The sequence below is a fragment of the Bemisia tabaci genome, chromosome 8, assembly GCF_918797505.1.
Source record: "Bemisia tabaci chromosome 8, PGI_BMITA_v3".
NCBI lineage: Eukaryota > Metazoa > Arthropoda > Insecta > Hemiptera > Aleyrodidae > Bemisia > Bemisia tabaci.
Genome location: NC_092800.1, coordinates 35364226 through 35379798, shown reverse-complemented (window position 1 = coordinate 35379798; position 15573 = coordinate 35364226). Strand labels below are relative to the sequence as shown.

Sequence of the window (15573 nt, the reverse complement as noted above, 5' to 3'; positions counted from 1 at the left end):
ACATATAAGTCGCTTTACAGCACTCCCTCGCGCTCTACGACTCCTAACCTCCACTGCTCTCTTTCAAACCACAAATCTTGGGGGATTGAGCACCTTAACATTTCCGCTTCAATCCCTTCCCTCCAACCTTTCATTGGGCGCCCTCTGCGTCTTCTCCCAGGAGGAACCCAGTCAAGGACCTTCTTCGGCAACCTGTCTCCTGCCATTCTCTGGACATGACCATACCAGATGAGTTGTTTCGTCATAATGTCATGCACGATGGTCTGCTTGGCATCCATGATTTCCCGTACCGTCTCATTCCTGACGCGATCCTTTCTGGAAATACCAGCGGATCTACGCCAGAAGTCCATCTCCGTTGCCTCTAAAACCTCCCGGGTCCGCTGTTTCATCGGCCATACTTCACACCGTAGGTTACTATGCTCTTGACAATCGCGTTGTAGATCCTTCTTTTGTTCTCTTTGGAGATCCTTTGGTCCCAAAGGACTCCATTTAACATAGCGATTGCCCTCCTACCCTGCATATTCCTCTTCTTGATGGCCTGGTCCAATCTTCCATCCTGGGTTAGAAACACGAAGAAAGAATTTTAAAGAAGAAGAATTTTTATCTAAGAATTTTTAATGACTTGAAAATTCGAGACGAATTCGAACAGAATCGAGGAATTTCTGAGGCAGTGTCTATCGACTGGGCGGGAAAAAGTTCCCTGACTTTCAAACGTTTTCCAAGAACAAAATAATACAAATTTCCTGGCTTCATATCGGCAATCTGCATACAATACCGGCTATTTATCTTTCAAACAAGTAAAATTGCAATTCCTAAGAGAAAATCATTCCTCCATTCACTATTCCGAGTGTAACTCAGAGTAATGAACCCGGAATAGACTAAGACTCAGTCTGCTTGTGGGGGCAGATTTTTTTTTATGATTTCAAATCTAAAGATTGGTCCAATTTCTGGTTTTCTTGTAATTCCCTGAATTGTCCTTGTCATTATAAAAATCCCTAACAATCCCGATTTTCAAGGTCCCCCAAACTCTTGTGGGCACCTTGCTAGGGGTCACGAACTCTATGAGCGGAAATCCCTGACTTTTCCTTGTTTTCCAGCAACATAGCTTATCATTGACTTTCCTCTCCTTTCAGCCGGTACACTTATCGAGCGTGTGCCAAGAGAGCCATATCAGTTACACTCGGCAGACCGATATAGCTTTAACGATGAGGAAAAAAGTCTACGTTTATTTGCCATGCAGGTTTAGTCCGGAAAGAATTTTCAATTTCTAAATGTAGATTTGACAGGCGGAACCTTGAAAACCGAACGAATTGTGATCTTCCACGGGAAGGAGACCTCAGTCCACAACTCTCAAAATTGCGTTATAACAAGGCATGGAGGATTGGAGGGGTTTCCTACAAACATTCTGGGATGGGGGTGAATGTGAAATCAAACTCGAGTTGTGGTGGTTCGAACATCAGCGCTCTAAAAAGAAAGTTCCTAGAAAAAGCTATTTTAAATCCTGATCTGCCTTTCAGAGCCTGAAATTGTGGCATTTTTGTGTACTTAGCGGATCTAGACACCTAGCATGGGAGGGGCGGGTTATTTGCTGAACTCCTTTCATCGGGGGGGGGGGGGGGGGCGGCTGTAAGAAATTTCGGAATTTTGAAGCATTTGATATTCAGTTTCAGTTGATTTTGTCATGAATAACTACCAAATATAAGCGTTTTTCCTTCTTCTTACCTCCGTTTCATTTTTTCCTCTCCTTCTTTTCTCTTCCTTCCTTTTTTCGTGGCCTACGTCCCCCTTCCTTTGTGTCCACCTATGCTTGTAGATACTACAGAAAACGTATCCGTCTAGGTCTCCAAATTCTATAATTTAACGAAAAACTCGACAAAAATTCTCAATTGAAAATTTTACCGCTGTTGACTAAGATACCTTCACCTGTGTGAACGATGGATACTAAAAATCGAAAGAAAAATATGCTTGAACGAGCCAATGAACAGGATCCAAACGATCCGCTAACGATGAGGACAAACGCAGCGCTTATAAAGTTAATGACTATTTGAACATGTATGCCGTGTTGCCGTCGCCTGACATTGAAGGCGCACAGGCAGTGGAGACAGTAGTGCATAATAATGTAACATCCGATTTCCGCTTATGACTTCGGTGCCTAACATTATATACTCTGCTCTCTTTTTCAGCTAGCATACCCATGGTGTTTCAGCCGCTCGGAAGTGCACTCTCTGGGCTTATTTCAGCACCTTTGGGCAGGAAGAGATCTTTGATGCTGGTAAATATCCCTCAGATAATTGGTTGGCTCATGTTGTACTCATCGTCATCGGTAAATATCATGTACCTTGCAGCAGCGATTCAGGGTTTAGGTAGCTATCATTTTTTTCTCTTCAACCCAACTACCTAGTTGTACATTTTTCTTAAAAGATATATTGATTATTAGAGATGTCATATTACTGTGCTCGTGATATAAAAAAAAAAAAATAAATAAATTAAAAAACACTAGGAAATACATTTCAAGATGGTATGGAGTCTGCATTCAGCAAAAGTCATCAGTATCATCTGGAATGGGCTCTACCTCTTGTCCCTCTTAATTCAGGGATTCCTACAGGATGTATTGAATATGAAGAAAAGGACTGGACTTTGAAAGATGTTTACAGTGTATCTTGTATTCAAATAATTTGAAGATTAAAAATTTTGTGCTTCAATGTTGAAACTAAAAGCACCTTATTTATTCAAGTTTCTATGTTGGAGACTACTCGTCAGTAGTACTCACTAAAATCTGGAAAAATTAGTTGCAAAATTCATTTTTGAGCATTTTCTGAAAATCTCATATAAAAACATGTCAATGGTGGAACTGCAGGAACACGTATTCGTTTGTGGTATTTCAAAATCTCTGCTCCCATTTTATTTTACTAAAAGAGAACGAACCAACGCTATTACTCGAAATTTTCAAAGTATATTTATCACACAGAGAAAAAAATCAGGGAAGTTTATAAAATGACGTTGTGTGTTTTTTCCTTTAAAAATAAAGCATGACAGGAAGTCTGAAATGTCGCAAACCAAGATGCGCTTTCTTGCAGTTTCACCATCGATGTTTGGTTTACTATGAAAAATAAATATATGAAGAGCGAAATTTGGAAACATTAGCGATCAAAATACAGATTTTTTGATTCCACAATGTATCTTGATCTTGATGGCTACAGTCAAGAAAATGCGTACCGCAATTGCAACAATAAAATAATCTCCAACTCTGTTTAATTGTTCATAAAAAGGAAAACTAGCCGATATACATTGGTAAAAATTATGATGGAAAAAGAATATAATTCCAACTTTCTGACACGGTTGTTGGTCTGTAAAGCAGAATCAGGCCAAGTCTTCAGGGTAATCCAAGGTGAACTACATAAATCATAAACCATTTTGGGATATCAACCGTATTTTTAATTCTTACAATACCTCTTCACCCCCCTATTCAACAATGGAGAATTTGCAAGGGTCTGAAATTTGATGAATTTCCTGTTTAAGTGGAATCCTTTGAGTGAACTGAACACAAAGATACCCTTGATTCATAAATTGAGCAATTATTAGAGGAGATATGACAAAATAACCTAATCTGCTAAAATACATGTGTTTAAATGGGAAATGCCGCCAGATGACGTCACAAGGCGGCACATTTTCTCACTTTTAAATCAATTTTTCTCCAATTTCCCATGTCAGAAAAAAATTATGAAAAATATTGCGAACTCAGCTCATTAGGCACTTTCAGATGAAGCAATAAAAAAATTGCGTGCAAATTCTCCATTGGACGTATTTCTACCAAACAGACCTATGTGGCGATGAGAAATGTGGGTGGTGTGCTCTAGAAATCTGGATAAGAAGCAATGTAAAAGTGGGCGTGATTCCTTTTGAAGAATTGGAAAAGCGGGATATTGCATTCTATCAAAGAGACCTATGTGCAACTGAGTGCGGAACTCATGAGCCGCGGGCATGGCACGAGAGCGTTGTGGACAGGGCTCATGAGTTTATGCGGAGGCCGGCGGACGGCGGCGACCGCGGAGAGCGGCTTCGTTGCCGCTGACGTCACTGGCACTTTATTATTCTCATTCACTCTTACGCAAAGAGACTAACGAGCACACCCCATATTTCTCACTTCCACATAGGTCTGTTTCGTAGAACTACGTCCAATTCATGATGTTTATTTTGTCTTAGGAGCTGGATTTATGGATGCACCAATTTTCACGTACGTAGGAGAGATATGTGAGCCATCCCTGAGAGGAGTCCTGATTTCTTACTCCCTCCAGTTTTGTTCCGTTGGATTCTTCCTCCAGTGTCTCCTCGGCTCTCTGACCACTTGGCGGCATCGTCGCTTTCATCAGTATGCTCTTTCCTACTCTGGCATTCCTTGCCATATCTCAGGTAATATTTCTTTACTTCAGAGTAATAAGCAGAGAGACCATTCACTTGGTTTAAACATATTTAATAAAAATTTGGCAGATTTTAAAAACAGATTGTGTCATTAATTTATACAAAAAGTGAAGGAAAAACAGTGAATAACACTTAATTTACAAAAATATACAGTACAATTTAATGGCCTAAAAACCCACTCCTGTTATATTTTTCAAACAGCAACAAGCCAATTTTACAACTTGAAATGGATACAGAATTTTCTGCCAACAGAGAAACAAACTCAAGGAGGTTTTTAAGATATTACGTTGACTAGTTTTTCAAAGAATACAAAGTATGACATATATTGCAACATCGCAAACAAAGATACGTCGTTCCGCAGTTTGGCCGCTGAGAGGCTTTTTAGAACAAAGGCATCAATTACCATTTACAAATCAAAGAATATTGGCTTCAAATAATGCTTCAGAAATAGTTTTTTATATAGAAAAAATGAAGGCGTTGACAAGATTAAGTAAAACATCTTTTTTCTGGCATGCAAAAAGCAGAAAACAAATAAACTCTTATTTAAACTTAAAAAAATTGTTACTCATTTTCAGTAATTTTACATTAAATTGACATGATAATTTGATCTATTTCTTACACGACTCAGCCAAATTATAGACCAGTTACTCATCAAACTCTGAATGACTGAGATAATATGATAAGGAACTTGCTTGAAATTTTATGCACGACAGTAATTTAAGATTTGAATCTCTCATGAAGGGTTTTGAAGAGTTCTGAGCACATGGAATTTTGTCAGCCGTTTAAAAGAGAAGAGTTTTTTGTCAAAAGAGGGGATTTTAAAGTTTAAGGAAAATTTACTTCCAATTCAATCTGAGTCAAAGTCTTCTTTTCAATTCCTTAAAGGAAGAAATTTTTGGGAAGTGGCAGGTCAATGTTACTGGGTGTGTCATACATGATGGACATTCTGACATTTCAATTAATGCTTTAATTTATATGCCTTTTTTTAGATTCCAGAGACTCCAATGTGGCTACTGTCTAAAAATAGAATGAAGGAAGCAGAGAAAGCACTTTGCTGGTTACGAGGATGGGTGTCGAAGGAGGAGGTGGCTGAAGAATTCGCTCAACTTGTCCAGTACAGCAAAAACTCCAAATACAAGAGCGATGATGATAAGAAGAAACTGCAAATGGACCTCATTTCTACTGCTAAGCAACCATGCGGTGGATGTACTCGACCTCCAATCGTTCCATGTGACTCAAATACTGGAGATGATGATTATGCTAAGCTCAAACTTCACGAAAAGGTGAAAGATCTCTTGCGACCGGAAATTTTGAAACCTATGTCCATCATCATCATTGTCAACTTCCTGTATTTCACAAGTGGATTTCCGGGTTTTAAGACATACATGGTGCTATTGTTCCAAAGGGTTCACAGCCCAATTGATCCAAACTGGGCATCGGTAAGGACTTCAAGTTATTTTTTCACAATTTTTACAATAATTTAACAATAACTTTAAGTAAAGAAATTCTTAGCAAAGTTTCCTTTTCCCAAAAATTAACTTAGAGAAAATAAACGTACCACAAGGAGTTGAAAATAAGTACAAATTTTTGCTTAACACCTTAGGAAAAAGCATAATGACATGACTAAAGCTTAAGGATTTTAAATTTTGAAGAAAAAAAACCATCATAGTTTGCAACATTTTTTGTTCACAACATTTTACAGTACAGCGATTGATACAATTCACAAGGTTTTTATTTTGTCACTGAACTGACTGAACCGATTTTAATTTCAAACCTACTTGTAAAAATATGTTTTCTTTTAAAAATAATGACAAAACACTGAATCAAAATATTCACCATTCAAAATCACAAACATTTACTAATTCAATGGAATGCTCTTCAAAAAGAAAAAAATATTCTACTACTAAAATATAACTCTTTTTTAGGTGTTCGTATCAACTTCGATTATCCTGATTCATATTGCACAAATGGTAGCCGTCAAAACTATTGGGAAACGGTGGATGACCCTCATCTCATCTTTTGGAGCGGCAGTGGCAGGTCTAGCGATAGGGGTTCATATGAGTTTTCAGGGATTTTTTGATGAAACGTTTGGCGACCTTTCCAACTGGCTGCTGTTCACATACTTCGAAATCTTGACATTAGCGACTGTGATAGGTCTTGGTCCGGTGCCTTGGATGCTTATGAGCGAAATTTTCCCATTCAGGTAAGTTGTTCAAACTCACCCGGCTTTGTGGAGGGTAGAAGGGGTTGTGGGAATAGAAAAAAAATATGAACACTTCACTCAGAGGGGAAAAATAAAAATATAACACATTCATTACCTTGGCGCAAGGACTTTGGTTGCCTAAAAAAGGGTCTGACTTTACTGCTATTTAAATTTTTCTTCAAATCAGGAATACCGCAGATAAATTCATTAGAATTTGGGGCTGTTTAACCAAGTTCAGTTTATTCAAAAGACCCATTTTCTACTGGTTAGTTTGGACCAGCTCATCCCAGTTGAAAAAAATTGAATAGCTATGGGAGTGAAACTAAAACTTAATGGTGTACAAAAAAAAGTTGCTGAAGTTATGTCCTGGATGTCAAAAATTTGAACGAAAACTCTTGAATGTTGATATGAACGCTATGGTTATTGATTCAATGTAGCTAGGATGTTATTTTGCCAGCCAGAGTGTCCATAACAACATTCAAGAGGTGTTGCGCAGACTTTTCACATCCAGGATGTTACTTCAGCAACTTTTTTTCCCCATAAGGACAAGTTATGAGGTCCTTTTTACTATGTACACATCTTTACCATACAATCTTGAGAGGCATCAAAATTGTGAATAATGATTCTTTTGAAGTGAAAAACTTTACAATTTATTTCTCTTGTGGTTGACACTGATAAAGAGAAATTATGCAAAACGGAATAAGCTGTTTAAAGTTATAATTGCCATAGACATTAGCATTCTTAGCAGTCCTTGAAAAAAATGAAATTGAGGACTTAGGACGAAAAAGGTGAACATTTTTCTGATCCCCCTTTCCAAAATTAAATTGAAAGAAAAATCAGAAAATAATCTTTTAACACAAGTTGTGAAGCTTTTTTCTTCATCTTGGAAAAAAATAATCTCTTGAGTGTAGCATTTTCCGCCAAACACGGTCACACTACATCACGGATATCATCCGTAGGTACAGCTGAAATTCATCTGATTTTTCTGATTTTTTTCCAGGGGTCGTTCATTTGCCAGTGGTTTTTGCGCAGCTATATACTACGCAGCATCATTCTTTGCGGCAAAAACGTACTTGAGCACATTGAATCTTTTTGGAGTTGCAGGAACGTACTACATATTCGGCACTATTAGCGCACTTGGACTAGTTTACGTCTACTTATATCTACCGGAGACTGAAGGCTTAACGCTCGAGGAAGTTGAGGATATTTATAGGCCCAAAAAAAGATCTGAAGTGAAAAATCTTTAGAAATTCTGAGGTGCTTTCAGAATAGCACTCAGAAGAAACTTAAAAACAGTGTTAAAAATCGATGGCTACATGGATAGCTTGTTACCTAGTGCACTACCATAACCATTGTTCCAACTTTGACTGGAGAGATAATTCCGTTGTATGAGCAAACTTGGCCGCGCCGTTATATCACCATGTCTTGAACAATCTACTACACATGCTCAAATTATTCTAAAAGAGCTTTCTGAGGCCTTAAACTGATGGCTTTCTATCAAAAAGAAATCCGATCAACAACTTCCTTAATTTGTTTAAAAAATTCACTTAGATATAGAGGCAAAAATTGTTTTACTGTCTGATTTTTTTCACATCCTTTTAAAATTTGAACATTTTTCCATTGATATATTTGCCATCTTTCCCAGTATTATTTCTTGTTGGTCTATTTTTACAAATTTTCAAGTACTTATTTTTCAATATGTGAGTTCTTTGTGATTTCAGAATCAATTACTTTAAAGATAGATATATTACGAAATAAATTACTGTTCAACAACTTGCAAGGACAGAAAATCTCTGAGAATTTACTGTAAGCCTATTTCACATGAGACATCTAGGAGCTGCAACTGAGAAGCAACTGGCATCATCAGTGCGCTCAAACTTATCAACGATTGTGAAAGCTGCGCAGCTCCAAATTGTTGTGTGTGAAGTGGGTATTATTGTTTCTGAGAAACAGTGGGCAATGCTTCACTGAAGTGATTAAATTTTGCTGAGCCTTCTAGACAAGTACAGTTTATTTTTTATATTACATCCTAAAATTAGGTATGAAATCTTAGGATGGATATCATTGTGAGTAGACAATGAATATCAATTAACACCAATCTAGAACTATCTGTGAAATTGCTAGAATAAGTTAGTTTTTTACTCAGTTATACTGTTATGAGAGTACTTTTTTACTGTTTTTACTTTCGTGTTTTTGTGCCTATTGTTGAAATATAGTTTTTTGCTATTTTGTAGATAAACAAAACACAAAAAAATCAACATTTTCTGACTTTTAATTTTCTTGACTGTATTTAAAGAAATTCTTCTAGGACGTAGCTTCTAGTCAAAAAGTCTGATTTCATTTTTTTCTTCTTTAACTTAAAAACAGTTTGAAACGCAAACTGAAGACCCAAAAAAGGTCCACTTCAGACACACTCAACTCATTCCTACTTTCAAAAACTTAAAAACATCCATCTCTCCATCATGGTCTCTGATGGTTCTATCGCAACAAACAAGAATATACATTTTCCGACAGTCCAATTTCCTCACTCAGAATAACAAACAAAATGCAACATATTTTGAGTTTTTTTCAGGCGGTTAGAAATGCAATTGATTAACATGCAGTTGGTTAGTTAAAAACATGACCAATGACTACACATTTCTTTACCTTTCTCTGCTCAGTTGGGGAATAAAATCACAAAATCAAAAGATTGCAGAATTCACCAACACAGTCTCTGCATCTGAACAAAGAGCAAAATAAGATCCGCTTCTAGGCTGCCATTCGACGGTTTTAAGCTTTAAGTTTCCTTTCTTGCTGAGGAACGGGATGGAGACGCTTTGAACATTATCCTCGGTCCAAACAGTAATCACAGGCTTTTCAAAACAAAGGACAAGCCGATGATACACAGGAGACCACTTGAAATCTGAAATTAGAAAAAGATATAAAATTGGAATGTAGTAATTGAAGCGTTATGCTGTAATTCAGAACAGTAAAATCTTTTCATGAAATATACTATCTACAGCCGCTACACCCAAGAACCACAAAAAACTCGCGAGAAAGAAAAATGAAGCGCAATGGAGGAATACTGTTATTTTTTCATAATACCTTCTGGTGCTTTCTTGAAATCTTGATGCATTGATGAATACTGATACACCTCAAATACCAATGATGAAATGAGATTAGCTGATGATACATCAAATGCAATGGTTCAAAATTTTTGCTCGAACTCTCTCCCTTCAAAATAAATCTGATATATTTGCATGAAACTTTCAGAGAATACTTTGGAATAGTTCTGTTATAGACGATGTAGTTGAAACGACTATGCACATAGTGCCATGAAATTGGGAGCTGGCTAAATTTTGATATTATTAGGTATAATGTCCTTTACGGCCTCCTGAACACAACAAGCTTTTAAAATCAAACTTTCTATATGCCAATCTTAAGAAAAGCAGGGCTCAAAAGAGACTGTTTTGGCCCTCTTACATCCGTTTTCTAATAAAATAAGTGACTGTTGCTATGTGTGTGTGGATGCTGCGCTGCATGCTTTTATCATTCAGATCAGAAGTTTGTTTATTTCTATTTTTTTTATCTCCCCAGCCTGAGAGGAGACGAATTGACGAATTGAAGGCAATCTCCTTGATCACCACTAAAATCTTGCAACATTTCTACTTGATATTGCGTATGAAAATACCAAAAATTCACTTTTCAGCCCCATAAGCAATTGGCTTATTTAGAAAGTAGTAAATAGAAAGTTTGATTTGAAAAGTTCATGGTGCTCAGTAGGGCTGGCGATTTCAAATCGATTCCTTTGATACATCGAATGATTGGAAAAAAAATTGAAAAAATTTCATCAATTTTTCGGAGTCTATTTAAAATTTGAATCGATGTTTCAAACCAGTAAATGATTAAATCAGGCAAACGATTAAAATCAAACAATTTACACATGTAGAACTGAAAATGAGCTATTCTTGGCACTTATCTCACTGCAAATTACAAAAACATGTGAACCTTTTCTTGCAGATTTTAACCGATTAATTCTATAAAATTGCAATTTCTTATTGAAACTAAATCCTCTCTTTACTGTTTAGAGTGTAACTCCCAGCATTGAGCCCCAAACCAGATTGAGACTCTGCTTAATTGTGTAGACAGTGCTGATAATTTTGAGGTTTCAGGTTTCAAAAATTTTCAAAATTCCAGTCTCTCAGATAAAATTTTCTGATTTCCCTGACATAAAAAATTCCCGGTTTTTCAGGTTTTCCAGGCCTGTAGACATCCTATAAAAGTAAATATAATGGTTGAAAGAGCAATCTTAGAGATGTCTCAAAACATACTAACCTGAGATTGGAAAGTCAAGGAGAATCATAGAGTGAAGAGAGAGGTTCTCCATGTTCCAGATTCGAACAGCATGATCAAATCTGAAATTAAAGACTGCTAAGTATTTACCGTTATGACACCACTTTAGATCATACCCGAATTTCTTCATCCCAGATTTAATTGACACAGGTCGATCTTCCACGATCTTAACTGAAATAAAATGAAGAATTTAAATCATGACTACCAAGTACTAAGGCATGAAATGAGCACAAACGAGAGGTGTTGTTAAAAAAGTGGTTACATGATAAGATAAAAATACAAAAGAGGGATAAGCTGTAAAGCTTGTAACTATCAAGTATGATATAATTTGCAAAAATTAACTCCATGTAATTTTCTGAATTTAAAATGTTCCGAGGAGCCAAAATGTGGTTTTGGGCTATAGCTTTCGAATTTTTATTTTCCATCCACAGTCTGCTCTGCGTATCCTATAGAATCATTTAAACCAGATTTAATTTCAATATTTTTGATAAAAACCGCCTCAAATGAGCATAATTCATCAGTTTAAATTGATCACATGCTTGACTAATTTTAGTTCTTCGGGTTGAATTGATCAAATTTTCAACTACTCAACTTTAAAAGTTTGTCGAATTTGATGAGAATTATTTCCCATTACCGAGGAATGACATCATAACAACTGGGCATAGAATACTAAGAAACTTTGCGCTGGCTAAATTTCTAGATTTCTTGATATGATCTTTTTTACCATCGTCTGATTAAAACGAGCTTTCTAAATCTAACTTTCTGGGTGCCAATGTCAAGTCGGGTCTGAATAGTGCACTTTTGGTAGTTTTGCACATATTATCAGATAGAAAAATGTGACGGATCTACAAGCTCTACAAGCTCTTTCTTCATCTCCTCCTATCAGCCGATGAGGTACGCGCCAAATCACAAACAATCAAAAAAAAAAAGGCTCCACATCTTCACACGGACTTTGAGCTCAATTTGGAATGGATTTTATTGCAATTAATTAAAGGGGATGCATATGAGAGAAGAAGGTGAAAAAACTTACATGATGCTTTGATATGAGTGGAATTGCTGGAAACCATTGGAGAGGGTTTACTTATGACTTGGGTGTAAATAAAATTATCCCGTCCAGTGACTCTTTGACCACAATCAAATTCAGAGATGGACGTCCAAGTGATATTATTCAGCACACGAATCTGCAATGAACATGAACAAAATCTTACAAACAGCGTTACCTTTTATATTGACTGCGAAACTTCAAAAACGTTTATCTTGGTTTCTAACAGAGCAGACTTCCTGTCATACTTCAGTTTTTAAGTGCAGTACTGCTTAATGTCATGTTTTGAAAACTCACTTGATTTTTTTACTATATGTGAAGAATATTCTGGGAAAATTTTGAGCTGTTACATCGATTTGTTCCCCTTAAAAAAAATAAAATAGTAGCATAGGCTTTGAAACAATGCCAACAAGATTTTGCAGTTTCACCATCGATATAAGAGAACTCCTTCACAATACAAAATTTTGGAAATACTATTCTGAAAGAGAATTTTACACAAATTTGCTACAAAAGCCTTAAACATGAAAGCAGGGTATGAGGCAACATGAGTTTTTTGCAAACTTTTAACACTAACATTTTTTTTGGGGTTACATATTTGAATTGATTTCAGCAAAAATGGGGTTTCAGATTTTTGAAAAAGTGTTCCAAACTACCTAGACACGGAGAACACCTATGAAGTTTGATACAAGACCATTTGCATGGGTCTGCCATTCCAATGGAATGGAAGGAATCTTAGGTTACTGCGATTCATAAGAGAGATCATAGGCAAAATTACGATAATTTTAGAAAATTATTGGTCATGGGAGCCGTAAGTAAAGTATGCAGCGAAATTCTAAAGGCAAAAGTTAAGGAAATCTGGAGTGAATAGGAGACTAGGAATTCATTGCACAGGGTTGCCACACATTTTAGAGAATGAAATTCCCTGACATTTTCCTGATTCCCCTGACATATTTGAGTAAAATTCCCTGACCATTGAAGATACACCAGATGGTTAAAAAGTTATGATTAGAAATGGTTTTCAGGCAAAATTTGTTGTAACATCAAACTTATTCTAAAAAGCAGATAAAGTTAAATTAATAATTTTTTCCTGACACTTTTGTCATTATCCCTGACATTTGCCAGCTTTCCCAGTAGGTATTCCCTGATCGCAGCAACCTTGACAACATGTAAAACAGGATTATCCAAAATTTTTGAAGGTTCTTGTTCCACCACATTCTGACAATAAGTTGACTCGCAATGCTCACCTTATTATCGTAAGATGCTAGAAGTAATAGCTGTCCTGACGGAGACCACGAGGCCGAGTGAATCCCTGCTGGTTTGTTAATTGTAGGCTCTGCATAGGAGGCAATAACAGATTGCGACGACACCTTGCAAACAAGAATTCGGCAGCAATTCAGCTGACTGTCCCACACACAGATTTTTTCGCTATCTGGGCACCAGGCAAGCCCACCCGATGAGTTGATGTATTTGGAGCACTTGAATGTCTAGAAAATAAGAAAAAACGGCTCAAAGTTCAAACAAAGCTTTCTACACAAAAAATTCACTGAATCCATCCCAAAAATATATGCACATTATCCTCACTACTATGAGACTTTTTCGGATACATAAAAAACTCAAGTGATTTAGCACCTGAATTTTTTTTCGGGAAAGTTTAATCTCTTCGGAAAATTGGATGGTAATGAGGAAAAGTAAGGTCACTTAAGCTTCAGCAGCAAAAGTTAAGTTGAGGGTTCTCAATTAGATAACTAATTGTAATTATGCAAACTCACTCACAATGGTGACCTGCTGGAGTTTTAATAAGGAAGGCTTGGTATTGATGTTCCGTATTTTTCTCCCTTGTCCATCCCCCTTATTGTTTACTTTGATTAAAAAAAAGCTAGAGAGGAACCCCTTTAGAAATGAGGGAGCTTTTTCTCTTCTCTCTGTAGAGTCACAATAATTTTTTTCTCTTTTAATAGCGTGTATGAATTAGATGATCACTAGACCTTTTAACAGGCATTTTTCACTTAATTTTTACAAGTTTATGGACAACAAATTCCCTGAAAAACTGACAAGTTATGAAATGCGCTTAAAATATGCAAACTAATCTGTTTGTTAAACAAAATAATCAACTTTTCCCCGAAACTGTGTTAGAAGACTTCTTTAAATGCAATAATCAGTAAAACTGTCATGAAAAATGAAATCTGCAACAAAAAATTCATAAAAAACATGAAGCTTGATATGTTTTATGACTTAAACCACTACGTGGGTGAGGAAGCCAAGACAAGCAAGACGTCATGACCAGCTTGCCCTATGATACAATCCACCATGCGACAATGAAACTGCAGGTACGCTTATCTTTGTTTGCAATGTTGCAGACTTCCTGTCATCCTTCAAATCTTGAATGGGAAAATACTCGATGTCATTTCTTGAATACTTCCCTGATTTTTCTTTTAGGTGCAAAGAATATTTTGTGAAAATTTCAAGTGATAGCATTGGTTTGTTCTCCATTAATTATATTATTAACAAAATAAAATGGAGCGGAGATTTTGAAGCACTGCAAACACAGTCTGCATTTGTAGCTTCACCGTTGATCAAATAATGATGATAAAAACTTACACACAATTTTTCCCATGACGATGAGTGAAAAACTGATAGAAAGTCCTCCGTGCCCTCAGCTTCCAGTAATGCTAAATATTTTCCATCAGGACTAAATTTGATGGCTGGGTGGGCAATGGGCTTCAGCAACTGAATGTAACAAGCTGTTTTGTTCACTAGAGACCAAATAGTGATGTATTCCTGAAAATCGAAAGAAACATAAATAAAATTTTGGATACAGCACAGAAAAAATTCTCTATTTGAGGAAAGTACCTAGGTTTTGACCTCTGAAAAAAACAATTAACTATACCACAGCTTTGAAGGGTTGATTTTGCTTCAGTAGGCGCAAAAAACTAAAAAAATTGACCCTTAGCCATTCACCCCAGCTGCATCACATAAAATCGTATAGAGGGGAGTCAAGAACAAGTGCCTACCATGAATTGGGCAGTTGTGAGAAAATGTCGGCTATCAGGGCTCCATATTCCGTCAGCAATGCTATCTTGACCGCTTTCGAGGTTGAATCTCCACAGGGGTGCACAGAGAGAAAAAATTTGCACTGTCCCATTTTTATACTGACCGCAGCAGATGAACTCTGAATCAGGTGACCATGCTATGTCCTGCAATGAAGTCAACAGAACTATTAAATAAGTACATGGCTACTTCAAATATAAAAATTAGATGACAAATTTTGTTTTCTCCTTTTAAAGAATCTTTTAAATCAGTAGGCATAAGTTTAGCTTCCCATGCTACAAAAAACACTGACCATGCCAGTAAAAACAAGGCTATAAGGTACCTCTAGGATTGTAAACTAGATTGAATGCAAATGATCCAATTCCAGTTTTACCAGCTTTTGAATCACTGAATGAACATTGCTACAATCAGTCAATGTGGAGCAAAGATGGTTTGACAACTAATTTGACCCTTGGCATATTAATGATAGAAATCGAACACTGTCATCTCCATCAGACAAAGCAAAAATATTTTAACATGAACTCTCACA

The 15573-nt window shown here is 36.5% G+C and overlaps 2 protein-coding genes across 8 annotated transcripts in view; one reads left to right on the top strand and one right to left on the bottom strand.

The window, feature by feature from the left end:
* The window catches only part of LOC109030266 (facilitated trehalose transporter Tret1), a 30000-nt gene extending 21971 nt beyond the window's left edge, over positions 1-8029 (top strand). For 4 of the 5 annotated variants that reach the window (XM_072303658.1, XM_072303660.1, XM_072303659.1 and 1 more), the window contains 3 exons: positions 2184-2363; positions 4204-4410; positions 5409-5649. In XM_072303658.1, coding sequence (XP_072159759.1) covers positions 2184-2363; positions 4204-4410; positions 5409-5440 — 419 coding nt within the window. In that variant the 3' untranslated portion in view covers positions 5441-5649. Of the gene's footprint in view, positions 1-2183; positions 2364-4203; positions 4411-5408; positions 5859-6344; positions 6623-7622 lie in introns of those variants that run through there. The other variant, XM_072303657.1, reaches the window with a different exon arrangement.
* LOC109030267 (WD repeat-containing protein WRAP73) overlaps positions 1-15573 on the bottom strand; it is a 47006-nt gene that overhangs the window by 30593 nt on the left and 840 nt on the right. The window contains exons 2-8 of one of the 3 annotated variants that reach the window (XM_072303656.1): positions 15008-15190; positions 14595-14774; positions 13241-13480; positions 11985-12135; positions 10937-11125; positions 9269-9524; positions 6511-6645 (exon numbers count right to left, since the gene is read on the bottom strand). In XM_072303656.1, the coding sequence (XP_072159757.1) occupies positions 9304-9524; positions 10937-11125; positions 11985-12135; positions 13241-13480; positions 14595-14774; positions 15008-15190 (1164 nt within the window). In that variant the 3' untranslated portion in view covers positions 6511-6645; positions 9269-9303. Of the gene's footprint in view, positions 1-6510; positions 6646-8040; positions 9525-10936; positions 11126-11984; positions 12136-13240; positions 13481-14594; positions 14775-15007; positions 15191-15573 lie in introns of those variants that run through there. The other 2 variants (XM_019041146.2, XM_019041145.2) reach the window with 2 other exon arrangements.